Below are 26,371 nucleotides of genomic sequence, written 5' to 3'. Positions count from 1 at the left end.
GAGGGGAGAGATGTTAGGAGCCCTCTGAAGTACAGCTGTTAGGGCTATGCTACTGGGAGCCAGAGAAGGATCCCTGAAACTGAGCCGGGAAAGGTCCTGGTGAACTCCTGCCTCCTAGTACTGTGACTGCTCAGAGGATGCAGAAGAGCTAAATATGAAGAAAGGAGTGCTGTGGCAGGCAGGTCATCAGCCCATTTTCCTGCCAGGGGACTGTCTGACTCAACAAACAGCTAGGATGTGACAGCCGTGTTGCCTTGAGCAAGTCACCATGGGCAAGTCATTTAAACCACTATAGACCTCCATGTTCTCATCTATGGAGTGGAAATAGTGTTGCCTGGATCACACAGATGTTGGGGGGATGAATGGATGTGCATACAGATAGTGCATATGGGAGGTCCAGACATAGGGTAGGTGCTCAGTGAGGGCTTTCAGCCAGACATGTGTCTAAAGGTACAGAGGACCTTGAATGACAGTAGTAGTGCCATGTGGAGGCTGGCAGTTAGAATCTTCCTGGGAAAGTGGCACAGATAATTGACAATTATCTAAGTAGGAAGTAGGCAGATGGGAGAGGAAGAGCCAAAGAGAGGGCCCACATGCAATGCATATAAATTTTGAAATCACAAAATGTTGTAAATGAAAGAAATGTGGGAAACTCAGAATTTCCTAAGAAATGTGGCATACTGCAGTTAAGCGGGTGCCTGCATGTTGAAAGAAACTGTTGTCAGGGAAAAATCTGGGCTGAAGCCTCAGAGTGGCCTGCTTGGGTGGCTCTGTAGGGGAATGTGAGCTGAAGCCTCAGAGTGGCCTGTGTGGGTGGCTCTGCACCGGACTATGTGTGGGTGGAAGCCTCAGGGTGGCCTGCCTGGGGCTGTGTATGGGACATGAATGGACGTTTGCTGTGCAGAGTGACCATGGAAGATATAATAACGAGTTACTTTCACTCAATGTTCAGAACACTGTAAGTCTACGGTTGTCATTTGCTTGTGACTGGTGAAAAACTGAGGCTCAGAGAGTTTAACTGACTGAGGTCATCCAGCTGCCAGGGAAATCTAAGCAGCTAAGAGCTCTAAGTTCTTAGAGAGGGGGAAGGAAGAGCCTTGGTGAGTGTGACGGACTAAGGACAAAGGTCTTTGTTGACAGTGGTGCTTTAGTGTTAGGGGACATACATCCCATAGTTTGCAGATTGTTGTTCTGAGGGTTGCTAGAAGACACGGAGTTGTAAGTCTATTCAACTGAGCTGTGATGTGGTGGGAGGGATGAGTGTTCTGGCAACTTCTGTTGTAACTAGATAAGTTTCTAGTTAACGGATGCTATTCAAGATGCTTAAAACACTCCAGAAGGGTAATGATAACCTGTGGACGGACACACTGGAATACATTTAGATGTCAAACAGCTCTAGGATTGGAGTACCTAGAGAGGCATTCCAGGTCTGTCACCAAAGGACTGTGTGACTCTGGACAAATTCCTTTGCCTCTCTGAATGTCTGTGTATTTTTTTTTTTAATCTGAAGAAGCCTAACTTCTGGGGTGTTTGTAAGAAGTGCATGTTATGCATACAATGCAGGAGATGCTAAGTTCCCAACCATGGGTGTTACTACTATTACTGAGCCAGGGGAAGTCTACCTAGTTCCACAGGCATTAATAACAGAAAATTGCTAGCAGTGTTAAGAAAAGTGGGGTCAAACTCCAAAGCCCAGTTGTGGGACTCCCTCTCTCTTTCCTGAAGACAGATCTCTGCTATTGCTCCACTGGGCAGAATGAAACCCCATCAGTGGATGCCCAGCTCAGTAAACCAAATCTGTTCCTAATAAAGAAAAAACTCTTTCTCCCTCAGCTGTGGAAGCTGGGGATGACAGAGCATCCTTAAACTTAGAAATGACTTTTTTCTGATCACTTTCATCTACCTCCTCTATTCATAGAGGTGGCTGAGTGGTAATGTCTTATCTCCTATTAATCGAGAACTCATTTACTGTAGCTCTGTCATGGGCTTGGACTGAAAAGTCTAATTAACAATCCTCAGCAAATCAGACCAAACCATTTGTTAGGCACCTGAGGAATGGACATATGAGTACCTCTAGCTATGTGTCTATCTGTCCATCTATTTACCATCTACCAAGCTACCCACCCATCTGTCTACCCATTCATCCATCACATCTACCCACCTACCCATCCATCCATCAACCCACCGCTCAACCCACCATCTGTCTACCCACTTACTCAATCAACCAAACATCCATCCATCCATCCATCCATCCATCCATCCATCCATCCATCCATCCATCCATCTATCCACTCACCCATATTTCCATCTATACATCTGTTCTTTCAGTACATACGCACTAGAGTCATACCATGTGACTGACTTCCTTCACCTCTCAGTCTACCCAAGCTTCTGAAAAGGAATTAAGTATATCATGTCCCAACCACTTCCTCCCATCCCAGAGCCATTCAGAAAGGAGCATGTTTGACTACAGTAACTACAGCTACAGCTATACACGGGGCCTCAAGGGTACTGTGCCTTATGTCTCTTGTCAAATACCTTTGTAGAGTCTCATGTTTCTTGACAGCAGACAGCCTGGGGTCATGCTGGATAACATCTTCACTCATCACACCTAATTATTGTGCACATATTAGGCACCGGATGCATGCATGATCATGCTCTTACTTTTCATTGAGAGTACTTGTATATATGCTTAGAAAGTGGCCCTGGGATGACATAGCTTCATGCCACACTCTGCCATTTCCTAATGCTCAAGGGTATCAGAGATGGCAGCCAGCTCTGGAGGCAGAGGTCTGGGTTCACATCCTGCCTCTACTACTGCTGAGTAGTTTCTCTGGCCTCTGTTTCCTGAGCAATATCCTAAGTCTGAGCAGACTATCACATGCTACATGGAGTTGTGGAGGTCCAGGAAGGTGGTATTTTGAATACAAGACATCAGAAGTCCTCAACATATATCCACCCATACCCAGGTCCCTTGTTGAGGATTAGGTCTCTGAGACTCACAAGCCCCAGCCTGTGATGAGCATGGGGTATTCTTTACATAGGTCTACCTACTTTTGATGAAGCAGCAGATGGCTGCCCAAGGAAGGATGGTAGCTTGCCCAGCACATACTCTAGCTAGCCCACTGTGGGTGCCAAAGATGTGTAGAAAGTAAATGTAATGTGTGGAAAGTAAAATTTAGGAAAATTGATCTAACTTGTCTTCATTACAGGATTGCAGTCACCCTCCACATGATTTCACAACAGAATCAACAACACCCTGAGTCCAAACACTTCTAGCTAGGCACTGTGCAGTAGGGATGGGTTTCCAATGGTCAGACATGGTTGACTCAGCCAGCCACAGGCCTCTGCATCTTCTGCCAGGGTCTCTCAAGCAAACCCAGCTCACAAAGCACCTGCAGTTAGTAGGACATGCTCTTTTGCTGGGATCAACATGATAGAGTTAGAGTTGGGAGTGAGAAAAAGTAAGCACTAACATTGAGTCTTTCCCTGAATGAGCTGTGTAGTCTTAAGCAAGTAACTTAAGCTCTCTGTGACTCATGTTCCTCCTTTGTAAGTTGAGCTCTCTGGGTATCAAATGAGTCAGAGGATTTTAAGCATAATGGAGGCTTTACACACAGTGGTGGTCTCCTTTTCTTTGAAAACCAAGGAGGATGTCTGCAGGTGGGAGAGATTCCTCACAGACTAATAGGAGGAAGATTCGTTGATTCATTGGTGGGAATGTAAACTGTCTAGCCAATATGGAAATCAATATGGAGCTTCCTCAAAAAACTAAAAGCAGAACTACAACACAACTGAGCTATAGCACTCCTGAGTGGGGGCCCAAGGCCTCCAAGTCAGCAAACAACATGGAGACCAGCATATCTGTGTTTACAGCAGAAGTATACACAATGGCCAAGATAAGGAACCAGCCTAGACATTCATCAACATGGGCATGAAGAACCTGGGCTTCTCCATCCATCCATCCATCCATCCATCCATCCATCCATCCATCCATCCATCCATTCATAATCAACAGTTTTATTCAGCTAAAAAGAAGACTGACATTGGGCTATTTTCAGGAAAATGGAACTTGAGATCAGCATATTAAGCAAAATAAATCAGACTTAGAAAGACAAATATTACACTTCTCCCTTACGTTGTTAAACCTAGATCTCAATCTCTCTCTCTCTCTCTCTCTCTCTCTCTCTCTCTCTCTCTCTCTCTCACACACACACACACACACACACACACACACACACACACACACACACACACCCATACATATATGCAGGCCATGAAGATAGAAGGGACAATAATTGGGAAAAGGGCTAAAGGGACAGTGGACAGGGACAGGAGAGGGTAATAGGGGTTAATATAGTCAAAGCACACGCCATACTTCAACGGATGCTATATGAACCAGTCTCATGGTATATAATAAGTATACTCTTTGTCACTTTATAGGCTGTTGGTTTCAGCTTTCCAGAGCCAGCTAGGACTGCCAGGAGGCCCACTGGGCCTACACACTTAGAGATGTAAAGCAGGAAGCCAGTACTAGGTCACAGCATGACCTTTTGCACCACAGAAGTTGTCAGACTCCAAACTGGAGCCTTTCACAGCACGGATTGTTAAGTGACAGCCAGGCCACTGCACATGGCTGTCTGGTGCACTGTGGCTTTTGTTTTATCTACTTCTGATCTCCTTGAGGACTGTGCTCTGGGTTTGAGAGGGGAAGAAACAATGCAGAAATCAACGAGCAATGGACAGTCATGATACCAACACTCGGCCAACTGCTTAGAGCCAGAGTCCTCTTCACAGTAGTGTCCAGAGTGCTCCCTCAACTGTGACAATTGCCCTGGGCCTTGTGGGAGAGCAGGTGCCCAGGTCCTAGCCAAGCTGACTAATAGGGAAGGGACCATCATCTGTACATGTTACATTAGGTAGAACTCAGATTTCTATCTTGCTGATAGGTTTGTGAGTAATGTTGGTGGTTCACGTGTATAAATGAAAAGCAAAAGGAACTTTTGCTGGGAAACACGACATGAAGAAATCACATCCTTATGAGTTTGGAGGCCCGGATTCCTGTGCACATGATAGCATCTCCTTGGAGGTCTCTCTTAGCCTCCTTCTCCTACAGTTGGACTTGCATTTCACAAGGCTGTATCTGAGATCAGAAGCAACTTGACTTGACTGTTTGGTATACTGAGCTCCTGGGGAAACTTCCTTCAAAATAATACGTTCAAACCAACAGGTTTCAACCATCTTAGACCAGGCATGTCTAGTCCTTCCCATACTGTAAAGCAGTGCTTCTGTCTATAAAAGTCATGCTCATGCAATCAAGTTACAAAAAAAAGTTTTCATAATGTTTTGGGTAAGTTTTTGCCACATTCATAGCTGTCCTTGGCTTCCTGCCGTCCATGGATGTGGGTTGACTTATCCCTACATTGTTCTCCCAGCAGGCTTTTCACACTCCATCTGTGAGTCAGGTATAGGATGACTGCATCAGGAGGTACCTCAGCTGTGTAGGTTTCGACCTTACTTGATACCCTAGGGGACAGAGACAATAGCCCAGCCCTCCTCCTCTGTGCTGGAAACAGGAATGGGCATCAGGACAGAGCAGTGGGCAAGGAATGGAGGTATCATAGGACAGACTGCCTTGGCAGCCCCTCCACCTATTCAGGAAGAAACACCTGCTGATTGAAGCCAGGATGTGGTATGGTACCCTAGGAAATCCTGCCAGTCTCTCAGTGGAGCCGGGCACTATGCCCCGGTGGCAGCTCTTATTTTCCCTGAAGCAAACTGTCAGACCTAAGCATCACTGAACAAGTTTCAAGCAGACATGGAATCACAGGGGCCAGTCATGCCTTGGGGGTAGGGATAGAGTAGATGAGGCGATGTAGCCCAGAAAGGGAAAGTGATTTATTTGCTCATCTGGCATGGTGAGTTAGTTAATGACTGGCACCACAAGGGACGTGCCATTGGTACGTTTTGGTTACTATCTACCAACACACCCCTGCTTTACTTATGAATAGCGATTTATTTCCCCAAACAACCCTAACAATTTCTATCTACAGTTGGTATAAGAGAACAGAATGTAGAGACCCAGAAGAAGTGAAAAAAGTGGCTGGAGTACACACAGCCAGCAGGTGGGGAGTGGAGACATGAACTGATGCTAACTCCACTCTGCAGACCCTCCTGTGGAGCTCTCTGAGGCTCGCCCAGCTCTGAGGCACAAAACCAATTCATGTACCATAAGACAAGTGTGGAGGCTACACAGATGTGTACCTCAGGAACTCACACATTTACCTGTGATGCCACTCACACCCAGAGAGAGCCCTTGGAAACTCCTGGGGAAGTTTCACGAGTTGCTTTGATATATTCAGTGCATGCATATGCTATTACATTTTTTATGAAGTTGAGCACAGTGGTAAATGCCTGTGACCCTGGCACTTCAGAGGCTCAGGCTAAGGGTCAAGTGTTCCAGGCCAGCCTGAGCTATGTTGCAAGACCATAAATATATAATGAATGTATGATACCCTCAGCATGGTCACCAGTGTCTCGTCCATTCTAACCTAGGGTGCTACAGTTCTGAATGCTGGCAAGCCTGAAATCATCTTCACCTCCCCCTATTCCTGCATACCTCCCCCACCACCTCGAAACAGCACAAGCCTTCACAAACTTTTCTTCTGTCCCTTCTCCTTCCCATAGTGGATTTCCAAGCCTAGGCTTCCAATCATGGCTCTGTTTTCTCCAACAGGCCCCTTGGCCTTCCTGCCCCTTGGTTCCCCTCGAAGTTTATGATTCCCAGATTTGGTTGGATGACTTTGAAGAATCCCTTTGCTGTTTCTTCTCGGACCAGGAAGGGAGGATAGGAGACCAGGGCAAGTCCCCAGAGGTGGGGAGAGTGTGGGCTTTGGAGGCAGGTTGATGTTCTTTTACCCCTGCATTACCTCTGCCTAGTTCTGAAACCTCAGATCATGGTTAGCTTGGACTAGGTGCACAGTCAAGCACAGTCAAGCACAGTCAGTTGTTGTATTTCTTAGCTTTTTACAGCATAGAGCGAACTGATCTGCTTGGTGGCTGTTCATGTGTCACTGCTGTGGTTAGAGGTGACATGTTTGCATGGACACTGAGGCTCCTGTCTATCAGTCTCTGGCTCCAAACCTTAGAAGATGGTTACAGGAATTAGTTTTTAGCTGTCATGTTGGAGAAGAGATGTCTTACTCCAAAGGGAAGAAGGATGGCCTCTTCAGTTTTACAGTCATGCCTGCTGTGGCCAAGGCTTGGGTTCTATGTGTTCCCCAGGGTGGACCATGCTTTGCCCCTGGTTGAAGTTCCTGATGCTCTCTTTCTTTGATGTTCTGAAAATTGCACAGATAACCTTCCTTTCCACAGGCAGACGTGGGTAGTAGGTGTGCTATGTAGGAAAGACACATGTTCTATTGTGGGATGTCACCAGAGTGGAAGGCTTGGGAACTGTAGATCCCTGCACTAATGGCACTGATGTAGACCCTCAGTGGAGGGGGCTGGAGCTGAACAAAGACCTGCAAGGAAGGGCTGCTGGACACACAGACACTCCCTATGGCAGCTACTCAATGGGCAGACAGGCACTGTCCAGTGTCATCTAGAGGACAGGTAACAGCATGATCACAGCAGAGGGCATGCTGTCTGAAGTCAAGAACGATGGAGTTTCTACACTGGGTCCAAAGGCAGTTGGGCCAGCCCCTGACTACCCCTCCTAGTATAAAAAAAAAAGTAGTGTTGCTCCCAGGGATGCTGGTGTGAAGGTAGCCTGGCACATGCCACTTACCTTCCCTGCATTCCCAAAGAATATAAGGACAGAATTTGTACTCTCGCCAGTGGGATTTTGTAAAAAACGATGATGGCTCTTTTTTTCTTATTAATAATCTTCCAAGAGCCACGGAGTCTTGATTGCTAGAATGAAATGGGGTAAAAAGGCTCACTGTCTGGAGACAGTCATCTCATTTTTCAGAAGTGGAAACTGAGGCTAATGGCCACACAGAATAGCATTAGCTCCAGGACTGGCGGGAGAAGATGGTGACTAGCCACTGCAGTCCTTCCATGGGGACCTTGAGAAGGAGGCACTCCACAGAGAAGGGGAAGGAGGTCAGGAATAGGCGGGGCCAGTGGTAATTAACTCAGCTCTCTTCTGCCCTTTTCTTCTCCTTCCTAGAAGCAATTAGTCTCTCACACCTTCTCTCCACCTCTAGCCACTGTAGAAAACTGTCACAGATTAAATCAAATTGTTCAGTTATTTCCTCAGGGAGGCCCCAGCTCCCCTGCTTCTGGGCATTGCCACTCTGCTCAAATAAAAGCTTTTACGTGGTGATTTAACCCCTTCCCGGAGGCTCTGTGAGGTGGTGAGCTACGCTATGGTGCTGTTGAGGTAACAGGACTCCTGGTGGTTCACGGGGATCTTCCACCTTTTGTCAGGAGAAGGATAACATGTCAGAACCTGGCAAGTGAGGTAAGAGCAGAAGGCCCAGGCCTAGGGATGGCCAGCTCATCCTGTGCCCTCATCATCTAATGACTCTGGATTTGTCTCGCTGGCGTGCACCTTGGCTTTCTTGTATGAAAAGGAACAAGCTTCTAATGTTCTTTCCTTCATCCTCTTCTCCACCCTCCCTTTCTCTCCTCCTCCTCTCTCCCTCAATCTCTCCCTTCCCACCTTGCTTCCTCTCTCCCTCTCTCTTCCTCTGAATCTTAGAAACATAGGTTTCTCAAACAGCTCACAACCACTTGAGAAGAACAGGGAAGAGTTTGAATGATGCACATGTGCTGTGTCTGGTCAGTAGGTTCTGTCTTTCTGAGTCTCGGGGCTGGGTATGGGTCAGAAGCCTCAGAACTGTCTACTGCCCTGGCAGGGGATGGGGATGGGGATGGGGTGGGGGTTAAGTTGTCACAGTCCTGGAATTAAAAACATTTTATGGAGTACTGCCACCCATTCACTATTCATGTAAACGTTGCGAACATAGAAAAACCTCCTTTTTGTTCTCTTTGCTTCTTAAGAGATGAGGGATTCAACCGCCTGCTTCCCTTCCTCCAAAAGTAGGAAGTAGTGCAGACCTTCCTCTGCCTCCCCTCAGAGACCTTGCTCTCAGAGCATGGCTCTTTCTAGAACTTGTGCACACAGGACTTGAGATTTGGTGTTTGGCAGTGGCCTGAAAGCCATGTGCACTCAGTCAAAGTTGTGCTTTGAATCTGGAATTGTCAACATGGTGCTCAATGTCAGGCCATGTTGTGTGCTTCACTAGTATTGACTCACTTAATTTTATGGCAACTACTCAAAACTGCCCTAGAACCCCCAACAGCAGGCAAGAACATGGTAGCTGCTTGCCGGAGGTTATTGGTTCTCAAGCGAGGGACAGCCCTGTAGTCAGTGTGGGGCTCCAGGAGACCCCACTGTGAGGCAACTGAGACACCTACTGCTTTACCTGTATGTGACTTAGGATCAGTTCTTTTGAGTTTCTTAAGAAAACACCCACTTTGTGTTTTCTTAAGGACACAAGGCTTGGCCATGCTCGAGGCTATGGCAGAGGTGGATGTGTTCATCAGCATGGAAAGCATACACCAACCAAGTAAAGGGTACGGTCGTGAAGCTGGCCTTTGGCCTTTGTTAACACAGGTGTGGAAAATCAAACAGTTAAGAAAGAATCAAACCCAAATCCCCCACCCCTACCCCCCAATCCCCAGCCTGGCTTAGCCCTGCCCCTTCAGGCTGTGAAGCCTTTCAGCTACTAAGTGTGTTATGCTCGAATTCCTGGGCCATAAGAGCTGTTGGCTACAGTCTGAGCACAGCACAGCTTCCTTGGGGCTACCTAAAACACTGCTCAACTTCTCCAGCACCCCCTGTTCCGCTTGCGCGTGCAGCAATGGTGTGGAGGAATGGAAACTTTTGCCACCAACAGCACTTGCTAGCAACTTCCTTCTCTGTGGTTTTTCTCTGTCATCCCCTTGATAAAAGAATTTGAGCTGTGCCTCTGTAACCAACACTCACAAATCGCCTCTTGACATAAAAAACAGCCGCCTTTCAAGAAGCAGGCTGCCTGAGAAATGATGCGCCATGCGCTCTGAACTAGGTCAGTCTCCACTCAGGGAACTCTGGGTGCGCTTCATTCTACGTGTGTATCTCTTGTACTGCAGGCTTCCAGTACCTTCCACAGCCCCAGGAAAGAGAGAGATGGGAAACAGCATGAAATCCACACCTCCACCTTTGGAGAGACCACTACCCAGCCCTGATGGTAAGTCTGACTTCCCTGGAGAGGTATTTAACTTAGTCCTGCAGTAGCCCCCAGGAAAGCCTGGACAATGGTAGACCATGGTTCTTGGTGAAACTGGGCAGTGGGTAGCAGTGTTCCACTGAACCAGTCCCTCACTTTGTGGTTCAAATTTTCAATAATGAACATTTGAAAGGGTGGGGTGTTGTCATTTTGAGAGGGAACTCTGAGATCACTGGGCTCCATCCTTTTATTTTAAGATTGGTGAAACTGAGGCTCACAAAAGGAATGCAGGTCATATCATTAGCTGTTCACAGAGACCCAACCAAAACCACCCGATTCTAAAAGCTAAGCTTTTGGTCATCATGATAAATCCAGTCCATGATAAATCCTATAACCTCCCCCCAGGCACACAGTTATTCTTGGGGGACTCTATGATTGCGGCCCCTTTACTAATCTAGACACTGTCTCCATGGTATCCTGCAAAAGATAAAGAAATCTCCTGTCTAGTGAAGGCTGCAATAGACCAGAACTCTAGGGGAGAAGCCGGGGCTGTGGGTTAATCAAGGTGGCCCAGCTCAGCTATGTGTCAAGAAGCAAGGTTGAGCCAGACTTCCAGAGCTTCAAAGAGTCCTTCAACAACTGGTCACAGGGTAGAGGGGACATAAGTGAACAGAAGGAAGGCATCAACTGAGTTTCCAGGGCCAGCTGTGTGTCCAATCTAGCACCCTTACTTTTCTTTCTGAAAAATTTTAGTTGTGTCAGTGAGAAATGTATGTGGAGGCCCTGTAGGGAGTCGGAAGGGAGATAGCCAACAGGGTTTGCAAGGTGAGTCCAGGGGTACCACAGGACACATATTCCTCCTACCTCATATCATCACACTCAAGATTTCAGATCTCCTAGAAGAGATGATAGTCTCTCTCCCTCTCCCTCTCCCTCTCTCTGCTCTGTAGCATTGTACTGGGCAGAATTCATAAAGCTCAGACAACTACCCGGCACAAAAGAGGTGCTGCCCTGTTGCTGGCTACTGTTCCTTCCATGGTACCTGTGGGCTCTTAACAAAGTAGCTGCTTACTTTCTCCAAAACAGAGCCAGGAAGCTGCCTCTACTATAGCCTGATAGTCCTTCTGATGCTAGCTGTGAACAGGGGTAGAACATTCCCCAATACCCTTTCAAGTCAGATGCAGGGGACACTCCTAGGGACTCTTGGTTTTCAATCCTAGCACTCCCTTTCTAAAGGAGAAGACAGCAAGAATGGTCACAGGCCTGCCAAGATATGGTGGACAGAGTGTGTGTCTTCCACCTCCCACACACAGTTCAGGATGGGCTGCCCCATGCACAATGGCCCAACTTGTCTCCTTCCTACCCTCCCTGGACTGATTCTTTTGTAACCAACTCCTGGCTATACATGCATCAGAGAATGGGTAGTATAATGTAACTTCCTCCAAATCAATTGCTGAGTTGCCACTACTCAGCTGGGGGCAGCAGGGCCTGTATGCTTGAGCAAGCCTCACGAAAACATCAACCTCCAAGGACTTGCCCATTTGCCTTTATTTTTTTAAATGCAAATTGCCAAGGAGTATTTTTTTTCTTTTTCCATTGTGTGGGCAAGAGGTCACCTCCAAGAAGGAGGTTCAGGGGTCTCCCCCCAGGCTGCTGGTTAGGAGAATTCCCCAGGCCTATACCAGGGTATAATCCATATAGCCATATCAAATCCAGCATTTGATAGTCTACTTTACTGCCCCACCCTGAAAAGCTCCCTCTGTTAGCAGGCCTGACTTGATTTCCTCTTTCTTCATGTACCCATTTAAATAAGGGAGAAAGTGCCAGGTTGCTGCTATTCTAATAGGCTCCCATCAGGCAGGGCCTGCATTGCTGATGCTTCAGGCCAGCCTGTGGCTATAGCTTCCTCTCGTGGCCTCAGTGACAAAAAGCTCAGGGCAGGAAAGCCCCTGGTTCTGCCCTAGGGGAGCTCCTTCTTTCAATGTACCAGGACAGTGAAGGCCTGGGCGTGTGGCTTTATGGTCTGTTTTCCTCTCAACTAAGCTTTCTAGAACATTCTTCATCCATGTGATTCCTAAGGACTAATGTCACAGTCCCAAGTGGTGTCCTTTAGAAGCTGTGTGACATCTGGGACTTTGCCACGGTCCCTTACCACCTTAGCAAAGAGCTGTGAGCTGGTGTTGAAAGTGGGAATACTTGAAACCCCACTTGAGGTCAGCTACCTCAGTAGGCTGCACTTAGCTGGCCACCCCTCAAATAAATGTGAACATCTCTTGAGGGTGAGCCTTCCTCAAGTGTGAACATCTCTCAAGTGTAAAAGCAGTGGAACTGGAAACCCTGGGAACTTTCTCACAGAACTGCAAATAGTGAAATTTCCCAGCCCATGCAAACTTCAGACACCTCCCCTGGGCCACACTCATGCAGCACAGAGTTAATTAAAACCGGGGTGGGGGCTCCCAGGATGCTGGGGAAATACATATTTCCCCCTGATGAAGACAACTTAGTTACTCTGCCGTGATAATCTCTCCTCCCCCTGGTCTTCCCTCCACATCACTGTGACCTACAGTGACATCTCATGTCAGAGTTGACCATGCAAACCAGCTGTGCTCAGAACCCATCCCACATGCATTTACATTGCTGATAAGTCATGTAAAAAGAAGCTGATTGAAGCAAAGGGAAGAAGGAAACAGAAATCTCAAGACCCAGCAGAATTGCGATGGCGGGTGGAAGGTGGATAGAAACAACAAGCTGTATTTCCTACTGGGCCCTGGTAGATTTTAAGCCCCTAAGGCTGGCAGATCCCAGGACAGTCCCGACTCTGCAGCTAATACACATCAAAAGGTGATTGACCAGCTCATCATGGCATCTCTTGGCTCTCATTTTTATGACAGGAATAATCGATGTGTGGTTTGGTGCCTGAGGTGTGCTGCATACAGTTTAAAAACTTTATGATTATGACAGGAGCCATTGCATACACACATGCCTCTCCCACCGCAATAGCATACCAATATAAATTCCTTCAGAGTGACTCTTAATTCTTATAACAGCCCAGCCACATCATCGCTATCATCCCCTTCAATTTGCAGTTGAGGAAACTGAGGCCAGGAAGGTTAAGTGAGTCTCCTAAAGCCATCTAGCAGCTCAGGGAAAAGTGAGGTTAAACCACTGGATGGCCTGAGAGTACTGTCCAGTGTCCCTCTTATTATTGTCCATCATAGTCCAGGGAAGCCTGTGCTGAGAGAGAGGATGTTCCTAGAGTGAGGAACTGCCACGTTGTCACATTCAATGACACAGACACTCTTGTACCACCGTGAGAGATCCCATAAACAAAGAAGCAGTCAGGTCTTGGTCTAGGTCTCTTCATTTCTATATCACTAATCCACTCCTGGAACATGGGATGGCTTTAGGAGGAAGTGGACTGAACTTTGGAGTCACATTACACTTCATGAATGTCATAAAATGCAAGTCAGTGCCCTATGAAATCCATACCTGTAGATAATAGGCCCCACAGACCTGGCTTACATCCTTCAGCAGAACTTGGTAGGCCTTCCTCCATGCCGACATACAGTGCCATCTGATTGGCTATGTTCATGTCTTGCTTCCTGACCAAGTTACTGAAAGTCAGGCCTAATGGTGACCTTGCAGGAGCCACTGAGTTTGGAGATGACTCAAGAAGGTGTGAAAGCAGAAGCTGAAATAATTCAGTCCTTGAGCCCTGCACCCACTAGCCACATGGGCTGCCTGTACCAGCTCCCAAGGCTCCCTTGGATCTGGGCTTTATCTGTGGACAATGGAGTGCTGACTGAGAAGATCCTGGACACAAGGTGCATGGAGAGCTATATGCAATAACTATAGACCAGCAGTCTTATGCTGTTCCCTGGACATGCCACTAATTCTCTCCAGCTTTGCCTTCCTCATCCTCCAAATAAGAACAAGTGTCCCATGAGGTTGGGTAGAACATGAGAAGGAAAGGATGGCTGAAGTGTTTGCTACAGCCACTGATGGGGCTACTGAGTCAGTGCTAGCATTAGAAAAGAAGCTGTCAAAACATGCTAAAGAATAAGTATGTGGCGGTGGTGGTGCACGCCTTTAATCCCAGCACTTGGGAGGCAGAGCCAGGCAGGTCTCTGTGAGTTCGAGGCCAGCCTGAGCTACCAAGTGAGTTTCAGGAAAGGTGCAAAGCTACACAGAGAAACCCTGTCTTGGGGGAAAAAAAGAAAGAAAGAATAATTATGCCTCAAAGACCTGTTCCTTATGAACTAGGTAAGGTGTATGTCCAGTAAGCTCTGTCTGGACTCCTTTCTCCTCTGGTTCCCTTCCTTACATGGTATATTTGTATAGTCTCTTCCCCACTGCTACTCACTCCCCAGGTATCAGCAAGTATTTGGTATTCTGAATTTCCTTTTCCCTCTTACCAAGTGGAGTTTGTGTTTAGATGAACCAAAGGTGTAGGACATGCTCACATTGCCATTCCTGGGGGGTAGCATTAGCACTGAGATGATCTGGCTGGAACTGGTCTTGATTGTGAAAGAGTGTGTTTGTCCTGGATGGGAATGACCTGTGAGTCACCGAGACCGGATTTGCATAATCTACCACAAGGCAGATTCTGATAGTTCCCATTTTTATATGGGCACAAGTTAAGCTGTGATTTGTTAAAAGGCCTTCCTTTAGATTCCAGAGCTCTGAGTGGTGGCATGTGGGTCAGTCTAGCTGATTTCTAATGCTCTGGGCTTCTCATGGTCAGTGCACATTTGTTTTGTGAATCTGAATCCTGATCATGCCCCTCCTTCCTTAATCCTCTTTTTCTACCTCACTCATTATCTGGTTGGATCTAAATGTTTGGCTCTCTGGAAAAGGAACCAAAGTCCACTTTGTACATAAGGTAAAGTCCTAATGGATTTATAGCACCCTCCTATTTTGTTTTCAGAAGACTAGATGCTACATGTGTATGTCTGCCTAATCAGGTAGCTTAAACTTAGGTCAGAATGTCTGCAGTGGTTTGTCAAAATGAAAATTTAGTCTTTTTTTTAAATAAAATAATAATAATAAATATTTGACTTTACAGAAAGCCAGGGCTCTGAGCAGGCTTAAAGATGTCTTGAAGAGAAAACGCATACCCTACCACCCATATTTATTTCTCTGTAGGGACAGAGCTCAGGGGGCACAGGGGACCCTGCAATCGAAGTTGCTCCCAGTGGCCAGGCTGTTGTCCCTGGAGGCTTATGTCAGGCTGTTGTGGCTTCTAGTGGTCTGTCTCTGGAGACAAGGGGTTGGGGGCACATATGACATTCCTGTGAGAACCCTTAGGTAGAGGCCAAGTGCAAGGCTGTCTTGGTGATAGTTCACTGTCGTTATTGTGAAGACATTGCTGTTAAGGAAACTCCACAAGAACCTGCCTTTGCTACCCTGAAACTGCAACACTCATGAGGCCACACCCCCTTCTTTCACTGCAACCCTTACATGGGCTTTTGTGTTCTCTTTATTTCTGTCCCCTTTTGTTTCTGACGTCATAGAAGATGGCTTTGTAATGTTTCACAGTTTTGACCTTGAGTGTGCAGTGTGACTACATCAAACCACAAACACCTTGGTGGGCACAGGCTCTGTGTCAGGTACTATTCTTGTCATAGATGACGTAGTCTAGGAGTCATTTCAACCCTGTTTTTCGTAAGTGAACAAACCAATCAGGACTTCTTCTCTGCCTGGAATCCTCTGTGGACATGGCATAGAGGACCCATCAAAGAGGCTCTGCTCCTCTTTCCCACACACATGCCTGTAGGGTTCTCTACGAGGCAGGCTCCAGGCTGGACCCAGGGCTGGATGACACCCCATTCCCAAGTGCTCGGTCCTCTCTGAGCTCACAGCCATGGAAGGGTATTCCTCTGACAGTCACATAACTAACTGCACCAGGGCAACTCTGAGACATTGCTTCCCAGGAGAACCTCAGGTAAACGATAACAGAGCATCACCCTCTTCTACTGGCCGGAGTTGCTGAGGGGTGGTAGGAGAGAGGAGAGAGCCAGTGGGACTGAGCAGAGGGACAGCAGCATCTGGAGAGGCTGTGGGCTCTGAGAAGCAAGGCAAGCCTGAGAAAGGCCTGTCTGTCACCCTCAGCTGAGGCAGCCAAGTGAATAAGTGGCTGTTTCATATTGGGGTACATCAGGCCCGGGAAATGTGTGTCTGTCTCAAGAGAATGTTCGGCCTATCATGGTTACAGAATAGGAAAGCCTTGGTGGGGGCGGGCATGAAAGGGGGCATGCCGTCAGGTGCCCTGACTCCGCATAGCTAGGTAGACTCTCAGAGAAGACTTACCCTACCCGCTTTCCTCCTCCCATTGCCCAGTCTTCCCTGTTGACATGGGCCTCCCCCTGCACTTGCCCTTTGTTTTATTTATAAGTAACCTCCAAGCCTGCACCAGCTTCACGCACCAGAGGCCGGCTCCACCCCGTACCAGGATTCAGGACCTCTGCTTTCACACCCAATCCAACTTGAGTGCGGCTTCTGCTTTCTAGGGGTGGTATCTAGGTCACAAAGAGGAGAATTTTCTTTTGAAAATTTTATTAAGGCAGAGTGTGGAGGTCATTCATCCACAGGCTCAGGGCGGCAATCTCACTGAGCCAACCTTTCAGATCTGTCAGAGCTGTTCCTTGGGAGCCCTGACTCCTCTCCAGTGACTCATTAGGGTGCTCACTTTTAGTTTCCTCTCGCAAACTTTTTGCATAGTTTTTTTTTTTTTGCCCATGACTCAGTTTCCCCTGGTGAACAACCCATCTGCATGTACTATTCCACCACGGTAACTGATTTCTGATTCATTCACCCACTGGCGGTTAGTCCCTTTCCTGGAAGCTCCATACATCTCACTCCCTTGGCGTCACGATCAATCTCTGTTTGGCTCAGTCTGCGTAAGAGATTTAAAAGTTGGCCTGCAGGACCGCCAGACTGTGCGAGCTCAGAGCCGGAGTGTTCGTACATCATCGAAAGAGGCTTGCTAGGGACCCAGCCTGCACAGCTGAGGTTCTACTGAACTTTCTGAGGCCACGCGGTTCATGTGATCCTGGGATCTAGAATATGGTCTTTTATCAAGCAGGAAGAGGCTGGCTCAAGACTGGGGCTCAATAAAGAGCCGCTGCATGAACAAATATAAGATGTAACCCGGAAGTGTGGGTTCTGATACCCAGCTAGCAGGTACAGCAGTAACTATGTGTGCTGCTTTTTAAGTGTGCTGTTTCCCTGGAATGAACCCAACTCTACCCTGCTCGATGTACATGAGCTACGGAAAATCGCTAAGGATGGAGGCAAACGTTGCTTGGCATCAGGAAGCAGATTGGTATCTTATCACTGCATCTCTGTGGCTAGCTGGACTCACATGAACCAAAAAAGCATATACACTTCCCTTTGCAAAACGTCATTAAAATTGCATACATATGTGAGCTCTTATTAGGGGGAAGCAGAATTTAGGTCATGCTGAGTTTCAGATGTCAAGTTATGGAACTGAAATTGTAATGTACCTACAACAGAAAGTACTCATGTTCTGTTCACCATTACCATGCTACTTAAAATCCCTGCTGACATAGTACCCATCCACTCCAAGATGAAGGGGCTTTTAAACCACAGAGCCTGAGCCTCGTGGCCCTGAAAGAGACTCCCAAACGATTATCCCAAGCCTCTTCCATAAGTGCCACAGATATGGGACCCACAGGGCCTAGGGAGGGCACTTGAAAAAACAGTACTAGGGATTTTCTTTTTTATCACAGCTATACATGTGTGTGGTGTATTTTGATCAGATTCACCCCTATCACTGTCTTGTGCCTCCTCCTGTTGTACACCTTCTTTCCAACTAGGCCCTCTCTTATTTTTTTTTTTAAGATTTATTTATTTATTATGTATACAGCATTTTTGACTGCATGTATGAAGAGGGCACCAGATCTCATTACAGATGGTTGTGAGCCATCATGTGGTTGCTGGGAATTGAACTCAGGACCTCTGGACGAGCAGTCAGTGCTTTTAACCTCTGAGCCATCTCTCCAGCCAAGGCCCTCTCTTATTGTTTGTTTGTTTATTATGGCTCACCTAATTTAAATAGGATTGCTTGTGTGAGCACAGATGGGGAAATATTTGCAGGAGTTTGGGCGTCTTCTCAATGGCCACACTACTGAGGAGAATGACTCTCTCTCCAGAGTAACCCATTAACCGCCTCAAGTTGTAGTAGGGCCATGTGAATCCCTTCAAGAAAGAGTCTTTTCATAGCCTTCTGGGGTAGGCATGTTTTTATCTATCATCCCATTTTCAAGATGGAAACACTGAGGCTAGTAAACACAGAGCAGATCCTGAAATAAAGCCAGATGGTGTGACTCTGGCTTCTAGGTCTCTGAACCCAATTTTTCAGATGGGAACACCGAGACCAAGATGGGCCTGTACTAAGAGTATGTTCTGTAGCTATGAGAGACCTGAAGATCTGTCTTAAGGCCATCTCCTTGGAGAAGAGGCCTAGAACACTGGGTGGGTGGGAGTAGAGTTTCATAAGCACAAGCTGGGAAGTTCCAAAGCAGTCATTCTCAACCTTCCAAATGCTGAGACCCTTTAATACAGTTCCTCATGTTGTGGTGACCCACAACCATAAAATTATTTCACTGCTACTTCACAACTGTAATTTTGCTACCGCTATGTATTGTAATGTAAATATCTGATACACAGGATACACGACCAACTGGGTCACAACCCACAGGTTGAGAACCACTGCTCCAGAAGTGAACCCTCACCCCCCAGCGGCTTCATCTCTCCTTATTCCCAATTGCCTCCTAATGCCTGGTCAGTCAAAACCTTCCACTTTGCTTCCCAGGACTTGAGAGCGACTTCCTGGCTGTGCTGAATGACTACCCCTCTCCTGACATCAGCCCCCCGATATTCCGGAGAGGAGAGAAACTGCGTGTGATTTCTGAGTGAGTGAGCCTCTCGAAACATGTATATCCCCCAACTAACCCCATCAGATTTTCAGACATGGTCAGTTGTCCAGTTCTATGTGGGTCCTGGTCCTGCTGTGACCTGCCTTTTAAGTATACCCAGGACTTAAAAGCCTCCACTGGCTCTTCACTCTTTGCCAAATAAATCTATACTCTTTAATGTTCAAGCCCCTTTATGACAAATCCTACTTCCTCTACTGAGCTCATCAGTTTCTGAATATGCAGGACGATGTTATTCACTAGGGCATGCTGGGAAGGATAAGCAGGGTCCGAAAACACTGGAGGTGATAACACCACCACCTTCGTTCCTGCCAGAATCTTTAAGTATGATTCCGAACAGCCTGTAGCACAGACTAGTCCTTTGGCTTAGAGTCTCGTTGATCGAGACATACAAATGGATGTTTGGTTATACTTGAGGGAATAAACCATCACAGGAAGCTTTTGTTTTTGAAACTCTTCACTCGTGCATGTCAGTGAGGAAATGAACTGTTGGTCCCCAGGGGTGTGACTGTCGTCAGCATGTGAGCAGGTTCCCCAGGCAGCTTTCAGTGAGCGATGTCTGCCGGCTATATGGCTTTACAAAAACTAAATTTTTAGGCTGGGGAGATGGCTCTATTGGTAAAATGCTTGCCATGGAAGTATGAGGACCCGAGGTCAACTTCTTAGGACCCAAATGAAAAAGCTGGGCTTGAGAGCACACACCTGTAATCTCGGTGCGGAGAAGAAAAGGACAGGCCTTGCCAGCCAGCTTAGCCTACTTAGCAACTTCCAAAATAGTGAGAGAAAGAGACCCTATCTTGAAAAACAAGGTTGGGGCCAGCAAGACAGCTCAGAATGTAAAGGTGCTTGCTGCACAAGCCTGGTGGTCAGAGTTAGATCCCTCAGACCCATAGACAGGTGAAAGGAGAGAGAAATAATGGTACAGAGTTGTCCTCTGATTTCCACATGCATGCTGTGGTAAGCATATGTCCCCATCCCCCACATCATTCACACACACACACACACACACACACACACAGGGGGGGGGGGGGATATATCATACAATAAATTGAAAATTAAAAGAGGTAGACAGCATTCCTAAAAATAACATCCAAGGTTCACTTCTGGCCTCCACATGCACACATATGACACACACACACAACATACCATGACACACATAGGTACACACATACAAGCATATGAGAAACCTAAGTTGTTAATTGGAGACATGCAGGCCTAGGTGGCGATGGCAGATTTTGAAAGAGGAAAGTCCCACACTGCCGTGGGAGTTTGATGACCACGTTTCTTCGGTTTTGCCATTTACTCAAGCACATTCCCCTCTCTGCTTTGTCCCAACAGTGAAGGGGGCTGGTGGAAAGCCATTTCTCTCAGCACTGGCCGGGAAAGCTACATTCCAGGAATGTGCGTGGCCAGAGTGTACCATGGGTAAGCATACTTCTGAATAGCATCATCGTTCAGTCATGGGGTGTGTGTGTGTGTGTGTGTGTGTGTGTGTGTGTGTATGACTCATGTGATAAAGAGGGGCTCTAGCACTGTATAGTGGAAAGAAGGCACCGCTTATACCCCATCTCAGGGCTAATCCTTCCCGCTTTCTGGGTTGACTCCTGAGCAGTTAAATGAAGCAAGTTGGACCTTCTTGCTCAGACGTAGTGTTCTTATCTCATACCCGAGTGCTCCAGCACTGTGTATAGGAAGCACCTTGGTTCAGTGACTATAAATCAGTATCTGTGGGTTCAAATCTTGCCTCTGTCACTTCCAGACCATTAGATTATGGACAAGCTTCTTAGCCCTGTGTGTATCCTCAGTTGTTTGGCAGACATCGCAGTGTAGGGTCACTACGCTGAAGTGGAGGTTCTCAGAAGAATGAGGTGGGTGCTAGGAAGCACAGGGAGCACACTTCTGTAAATATTGGTTGTGATTCCTGACTAAAGGCAGCCACACACAGAGGTGCAGCCAGCCCACTAGGCTTTGTAGGACAGGAGCAGGGATGTTTGCTCCTGAAGCCAGGCAGGGGCCTCACAGCCTCCTGGGAGGCTTCTGTGGGCTTTGGGTTCTGCCAAACTCACATCCAGGCTTTGCTTCTTCCATGGAAGGGTCTTAAGAATGTGTCTTTGCCTTGCCAAACCACAAGCTCCTCCTCTGTCAAGCTACCAAGGCCAAACCTCAGCCTAAACACGCAGAGCAGAGAGGAAGCAGGAAGCAAGCTGACACCACTGTTCAAGTGGTCAAGAACCTGACAGCTGCCACAGGCCTCCCCTGGGAAGATGATGTGCAAGCTCTTGATTCCACTGTTGGTGATCTTAATCATTTGTGCTCAAAGTGGGGAGGTGAACAGAGGTGGTTCCTATGATACTCATGTCCAAAAGAGACTGAGTTAGACATCGCTCATAAACCAGGGGCTCTGATACGCTTGCTCGTTCCCAGAGAGCACACACACTGACATCCTCCTGCATATTGAAGACACAGGGCAGTTGTAGGAGCTGAGGTGGTGAGAACTTAGACGACTAACAAAATCCTGGTCTTACCAGGCAGCCCACCTAATAGATGTGATAGCATTTCCCAAAGCATAGAACTGAAACAATAAAGTGCAGCAGGATGGCAAAGGGATTGCGTAGCCCCTCAGAATGCACAATTTCCCTCTCTCAACTGGTGATGATAACTTGGATAAATTGCTTAATCAATCTGGTCCCCAGGCTCCTCTTTCATGCCAGAGGGGGAAGTCTTGCCTGTTTAGGAGATTTAAGGGGGGTAGGAGTTAGCCTTTATAGTCTTAATACACTAGCAATATACTAAAATAATTCATATCCCCACATGGTTCATGCTGTTTACTTTCGCAGTTGTAAGTAGGGTTTTGAGAAGGACTTGGTTGTATTAAGTGTTTGTCATATACATGGAAACTAATACAAGGTGTATTTTGTTGCGCTGTGTAATAGCTAGAAAATTTAAGACTATAATGTACTATGGTTCTAACAAGGACAGTGATGATGACACAGAGCCCATAGGTAAATGGAACCATTTCCGTACCTGTGGTGCCCTGGAACCCAGTGCTCAGGGATGCTCAGCCTGCCTGCTTCAACCCCAGCCTGTGTGTGCCTTGGTGAATCATGCAGCAGCAGCAGCAGAAATGTTAAACTGTTCTTCACAGCTTGAGTTAGACCTGGGGATTAGCAGCCAGTAACCTTTCTCAAAAACACAGTGCCCCTGTTAAGGTGAGGTGTAGGCTGACCACCCTCTAACAATACATTTCCCCCTCAGCAGAAAGCTGTCCGAGCCCAATATGAAAAGTAAGAAGAGGCCACTGAGTTTGGACACAGCTTGCTCTGGTCCAGAGTGTTCTTCTCTGAGCACCCTGTGTGTTGCTGCCCTGGGAAAGCAGCCCTTCTGCTTCTACTGGGCCACTGTAGTGGAAACAGTAAGAACCACACAAACATGCAGGGGCCATTATGCTTAAACGTGATGAGCAGCAGGAGGGAGTACCACTTGCTCAGCAGGAGGAGCACACCGTACCTCTCTCCTTCCCCATGTCCACTTTGCCATTCCTAACCCTGCCCAAGTGAGAGGCCCTAGACACCAAAAAGGAACAGGACAGCACAATGCTGGGAGTGTCGCTTTGGCAGGGTGTAGAGGATGCGCAGAGCGTCCGGTCCAGGGGAGCGCCACACAGTGTACAAATATGATATAACAAGGTCAAGGCCAGCTCTAGTCAGGGCTGAGAAACAGGCCAAGAAATATCATATATAGTTTATATTCCTAGTTATTCCTTACCTAACACTGGGTACAAACAGCTACTCAGAGCACTTCATTTGAAAGATTGCAGAATGGGTGAATGAATGAATGGAATGAATGGATGGATGGATGGATGGATGGACAGATGAATCACCAGTTGGTTTCCCTCATCTGTGGGATTTTGGCGGCTTCCTGGTCACTAGCCTTCATCTTGGTGTTTACTCTTGTGTTAGCCTGTCTTGATTTCGTGTGACCCCTTAAGGCTGTCCTCTTCACCCCTAGCTGGCTGTTTGAAGGACTGGGCAGGGACAAAGCTGAGGAACTGCTACAACTGCCAGACACAAAGATTGGTTCCTTCATGATCCGAGAGAGTGAGACAAAGAAAGGTGAGCCTCCCCACCCCCCACGGGTGGCCACACAGCACCTTATCTCTTGGGTGGCTGCCTTGCTAGGGATCTGTTCTTCTTCTCGCACATAAATAGACCCAGTTTGATGGTCAGCTGCCTGGTGCCATACCAACCATGAGGGCAGGGGACAGGGATAGGACAGGCACAGTTCCATCAACCGAGAACATGTGAATGGCAGACCTGTGCAGCATGTTGACACACAGACTAGGGGCACCTGTCTGGGCCTGGCCTGTGCTCACCAGCTCTGTTCCTGAGCCAGCTGTTTACTTCTCTGAACTCTGTGCTCATCTGTGAAGTCGTGGTAAGAGGCAAGTGGAGTACACATGGTGCACAGGCCCTCAGTGGCAGTTACCTCTGTGCTGGGATAAAATGGGGCATCTCAGAGAATAAGGGCAAGCAGGTGTGAGCTTGTCAACTCACAGAGATCATTATCATTCTGATTTCCTGTTGTCAGTCAAAAGAGAAACAGACAAGCCCTTGTCACCGCTCCAAGCAAGGGCCCAAGGGTAGTGTCAGCACTGAATTGCTGGGTGGCTGCCTCCTCTTTCTCTTCCTGGATCCCTCACCCATGGCAGGGTGGTCCTCTGGGAAAGTCCTCATCACCTTGCCTGTATGCTTTCAGGACTTCAAGTCATGGGACCCTAACACTTCACAGTACCCACTCACCCCCAACATACTCCTTTATTTCCAACCCTGGGTACCCACTGTAAAGGGCTACTTCATAGAAAAAAATTATGGGATGTAGATGGATATGAATGATTCACAAAGTGGAAGTTGTAGCCACCAGAAGGTCTCTTGTAGAGTTTGGGGATATCTTAGATATATCTTATATGGCCCGATCTATTGATTACCAAACTGGATGCTTCTCTTTTCTATTTTTATTTTTTTTGCAATCTAAAATATTTTTTAGTTTCTTCTTCTTTTTAGATTATAATGTAATTACATAATTTTCCCTCCCCTTTTTTGCTTCCAAACCTTCACAAGTATCACACCCCCATACACACTTATTCTCTTTCTTTTCTGTAATTATTACATATATACACATATGTGTGTATCTAAATCTTCCTAAATACCTAAGTAAAACCTGGCCAGTCTGTATAATGTTACTTGTATGTATGTTTTCAAGGCTGACCATTTGGTATGGATGACCAATTGCTGTGCTTCTCCCTGGGGAGGACTATTTCTTCTGCTCACAGCATTCCATAGTGGCCTCTAGTTCTTTATCTAGGGTTATAGCCTTTTTGAATATAGGAAACAAAAGTTTTCATATTCTCACCCTGTTTTACATTCACAGGAGAGAAACCATGGTATCTATGAGTTTTTTTGTTTTTTTGTTTTTTTTTTTCCAGGACCTATTAAGGACCAAGAACCACTTGATGCTAGAGAATGTCACTCAGCTCTGGGGAAGCGGGGACTGTAATATGTAACCATAGATATCCCAGAGCACTTTTCTCTCCAAAGTCTGTGTATCTAAGAGCAATACAGAGCTAGAAGCCATATGTAGGTCTCAGGGGTCTCCACACACAGAGCATTCAAAGCCTCGTTGATATGACCAAGGGGATGGAGGACCCGGGGCATCACAGCTCACTCCCAAGTCACTCCAATCTCAGTCTTCAGGCAGACTAGCAGAGGGTGGAGCCAGGTAGCAGACCCCTCCCATTGGTTAGTCACAGTTCTGGATGATTTTCTGCTTGGCAATGCAGACCTGCTTGCTACACTTTTAGTTCCTGTCAACATGGCCGGAAGTCACATAGTAGGTGATTTCAAAACCAGGACTCAAGTGGAACTAGGTACACATGCCCCTCAGGGTGGTCAGGGGCTGAGGCTGAGGCTGAGGCTGAGGCTGAGGCCTGCATCCAGGGATGCTATCTCTAGTGAGGTGACTCATGGTCTGGAGCCTCCATGTCACCCACTATACAATATTCAGGGACAGTCTTCCCAGGGCTTTACTGGCAGCACAGACTGAGTGAGGGCAGTACCTTCCCCTCTCAAGGCTTCTAGTGTGAGCCACTTAAGGAAAGGCAAAGGGTGGAGCCAGGGCAGGGAGGGGCTCAAACATGACTTAAGCCCAAGGGTCTTATTTTCCACTTGGGGACACCAAGGCTACAAGAGGTGATGGTACCTGCCAGAGGGTTCTCTCTCACTGATGATGTGGAAGGAGAAACCACATCTTTCATAGATTTCTCAGTGACCTAGAACACATGGCAACTGATGCTCCAACTTTGTAAGAAAATCTCACTTAAATTAAAGAGCAGGAAGCAAGAAGGGCGAAGGACTATGGGAACCCTTTCCTAGCATACAGTGTGGGGACATTAGGGATACAGGGGCTGGAGGGAACAACACCAGTGAAAACATCTCAGCTCACAATTGGGAAGGGCTTAAGGACCACAGAGACTTTATCTGCTCTAATCAAATGCAGGAGATGACAGAGTTTACCTCCAAAAGGGCAAGAGGAAAGGCCATTCCTTCAGGGCTGGTCACGTCACATGTAAAGCTCTACAGTGAACCAACCTAAAAATAGGGCGAAGCTGCCGACAGGTGCCACACAGAGAACTCCAAGGGGGCATCTCTTTGCCTGGATTAGGTAGGCTGGCATCCTTATGTGGGATGCTATGGCTACCCCTGACCCCTTCTGTCTCCTTTGCAGGTTTCTACTCTCTGTCAGTGAGACATAGGCAGGTGAAGCATTACCGCATCTTCCGCCTGCCCAACAATTGGTACTACATCTCACCAAGGCTCACCTTCCAGTGCCTAGAGGACCTGGTGACTCATTATTCTGGTAAGGGGCAGCCAGGATCAGTGGGGTGTGCCCTGTGTGCTGGTGCATGACAGTGTTTGGTAGGTGGTGCCCGTCACTGAGAAAAGCCAGCAATGTTCTCCTACAAATGCTATCGTCTTCATATGCTGGTTCATTGCCTCAGGTCAAATAAGACCATCTGTGCATGCTGCCTGGATAGCAGAGTGTCCTCTCTGCATAAACAAAACATACCAGGATGCCCTGTATTCACAACCACAACCATATACTGTAGACACTTAGCCTCTCTTTAAAGTATTTGTCTCC

General features: G+C 47.2%; 2 protein-coding genes across 5 annotated transcripts in view; one reads left to right on the top strand and one right to left on the bottom strand.

The window, feature by feature from the left end:
- Window positions 1-26,371, bottom strand: part of Tg (thyroglobulin) — a 181,717-nt gene that overhangs the window by 37,764 nt on the left and 117,582 nt on the right. The gene's annotated exons all lie outside the window — the stretch shown is intronic.
- The window catches only part of Sla (Src like adaptor), a 50,704-nt gene that overhangs the window by 18,144 nt on the left and 6,189 nt on the right, over window positions 1-26,371 (top strand). For all 3 annotated transcript variants that reach the window (XM_036208080.1, XM_036208078.1, XM_036208079.1), the window contains 5 exons: window positions 10,144-10,241; window positions 19,057-19,156; window positions 20,516-20,602; window positions 23,186-23,289; window positions 25,958-26,089. In XM_036208080.1, the coding sequence (XP_036063973.1) occupies window positions 10,181-10,241; window positions 19,057-19,156; window positions 20,516-20,602; window positions 23,186-23,289; window positions 25,958-26,089 (484 nt within the window). In that variant the 5' untranslated portion in view covers window positions 10,144-10,180. The remainder of the gene's footprint in view (window positions 1-10,143; window positions 10,242-19,056; window positions 19,157-20,515; window positions 20,603-23,185; window positions 23,290-25,957; window positions 26,090-26,371) is intronic.

Source organism: Onychomys torridus, chromosome 16 (genome assembly GCF_903995425.1).
Source record: "Onychomys torridus chromosome 16, mOncTor1.1, whole genome shotgun sequence".
In the NCBI taxonomy this organism is placed as follows: domain Eukaryota; kingdom Metazoa; phylum Chordata; class Mammalia; order Rodentia; family Cricetidae; genus Onychomys; species Onychomys torridus.
This window is presented reverse-complemented; position numbering and strand designations above follow the sequence as displayed.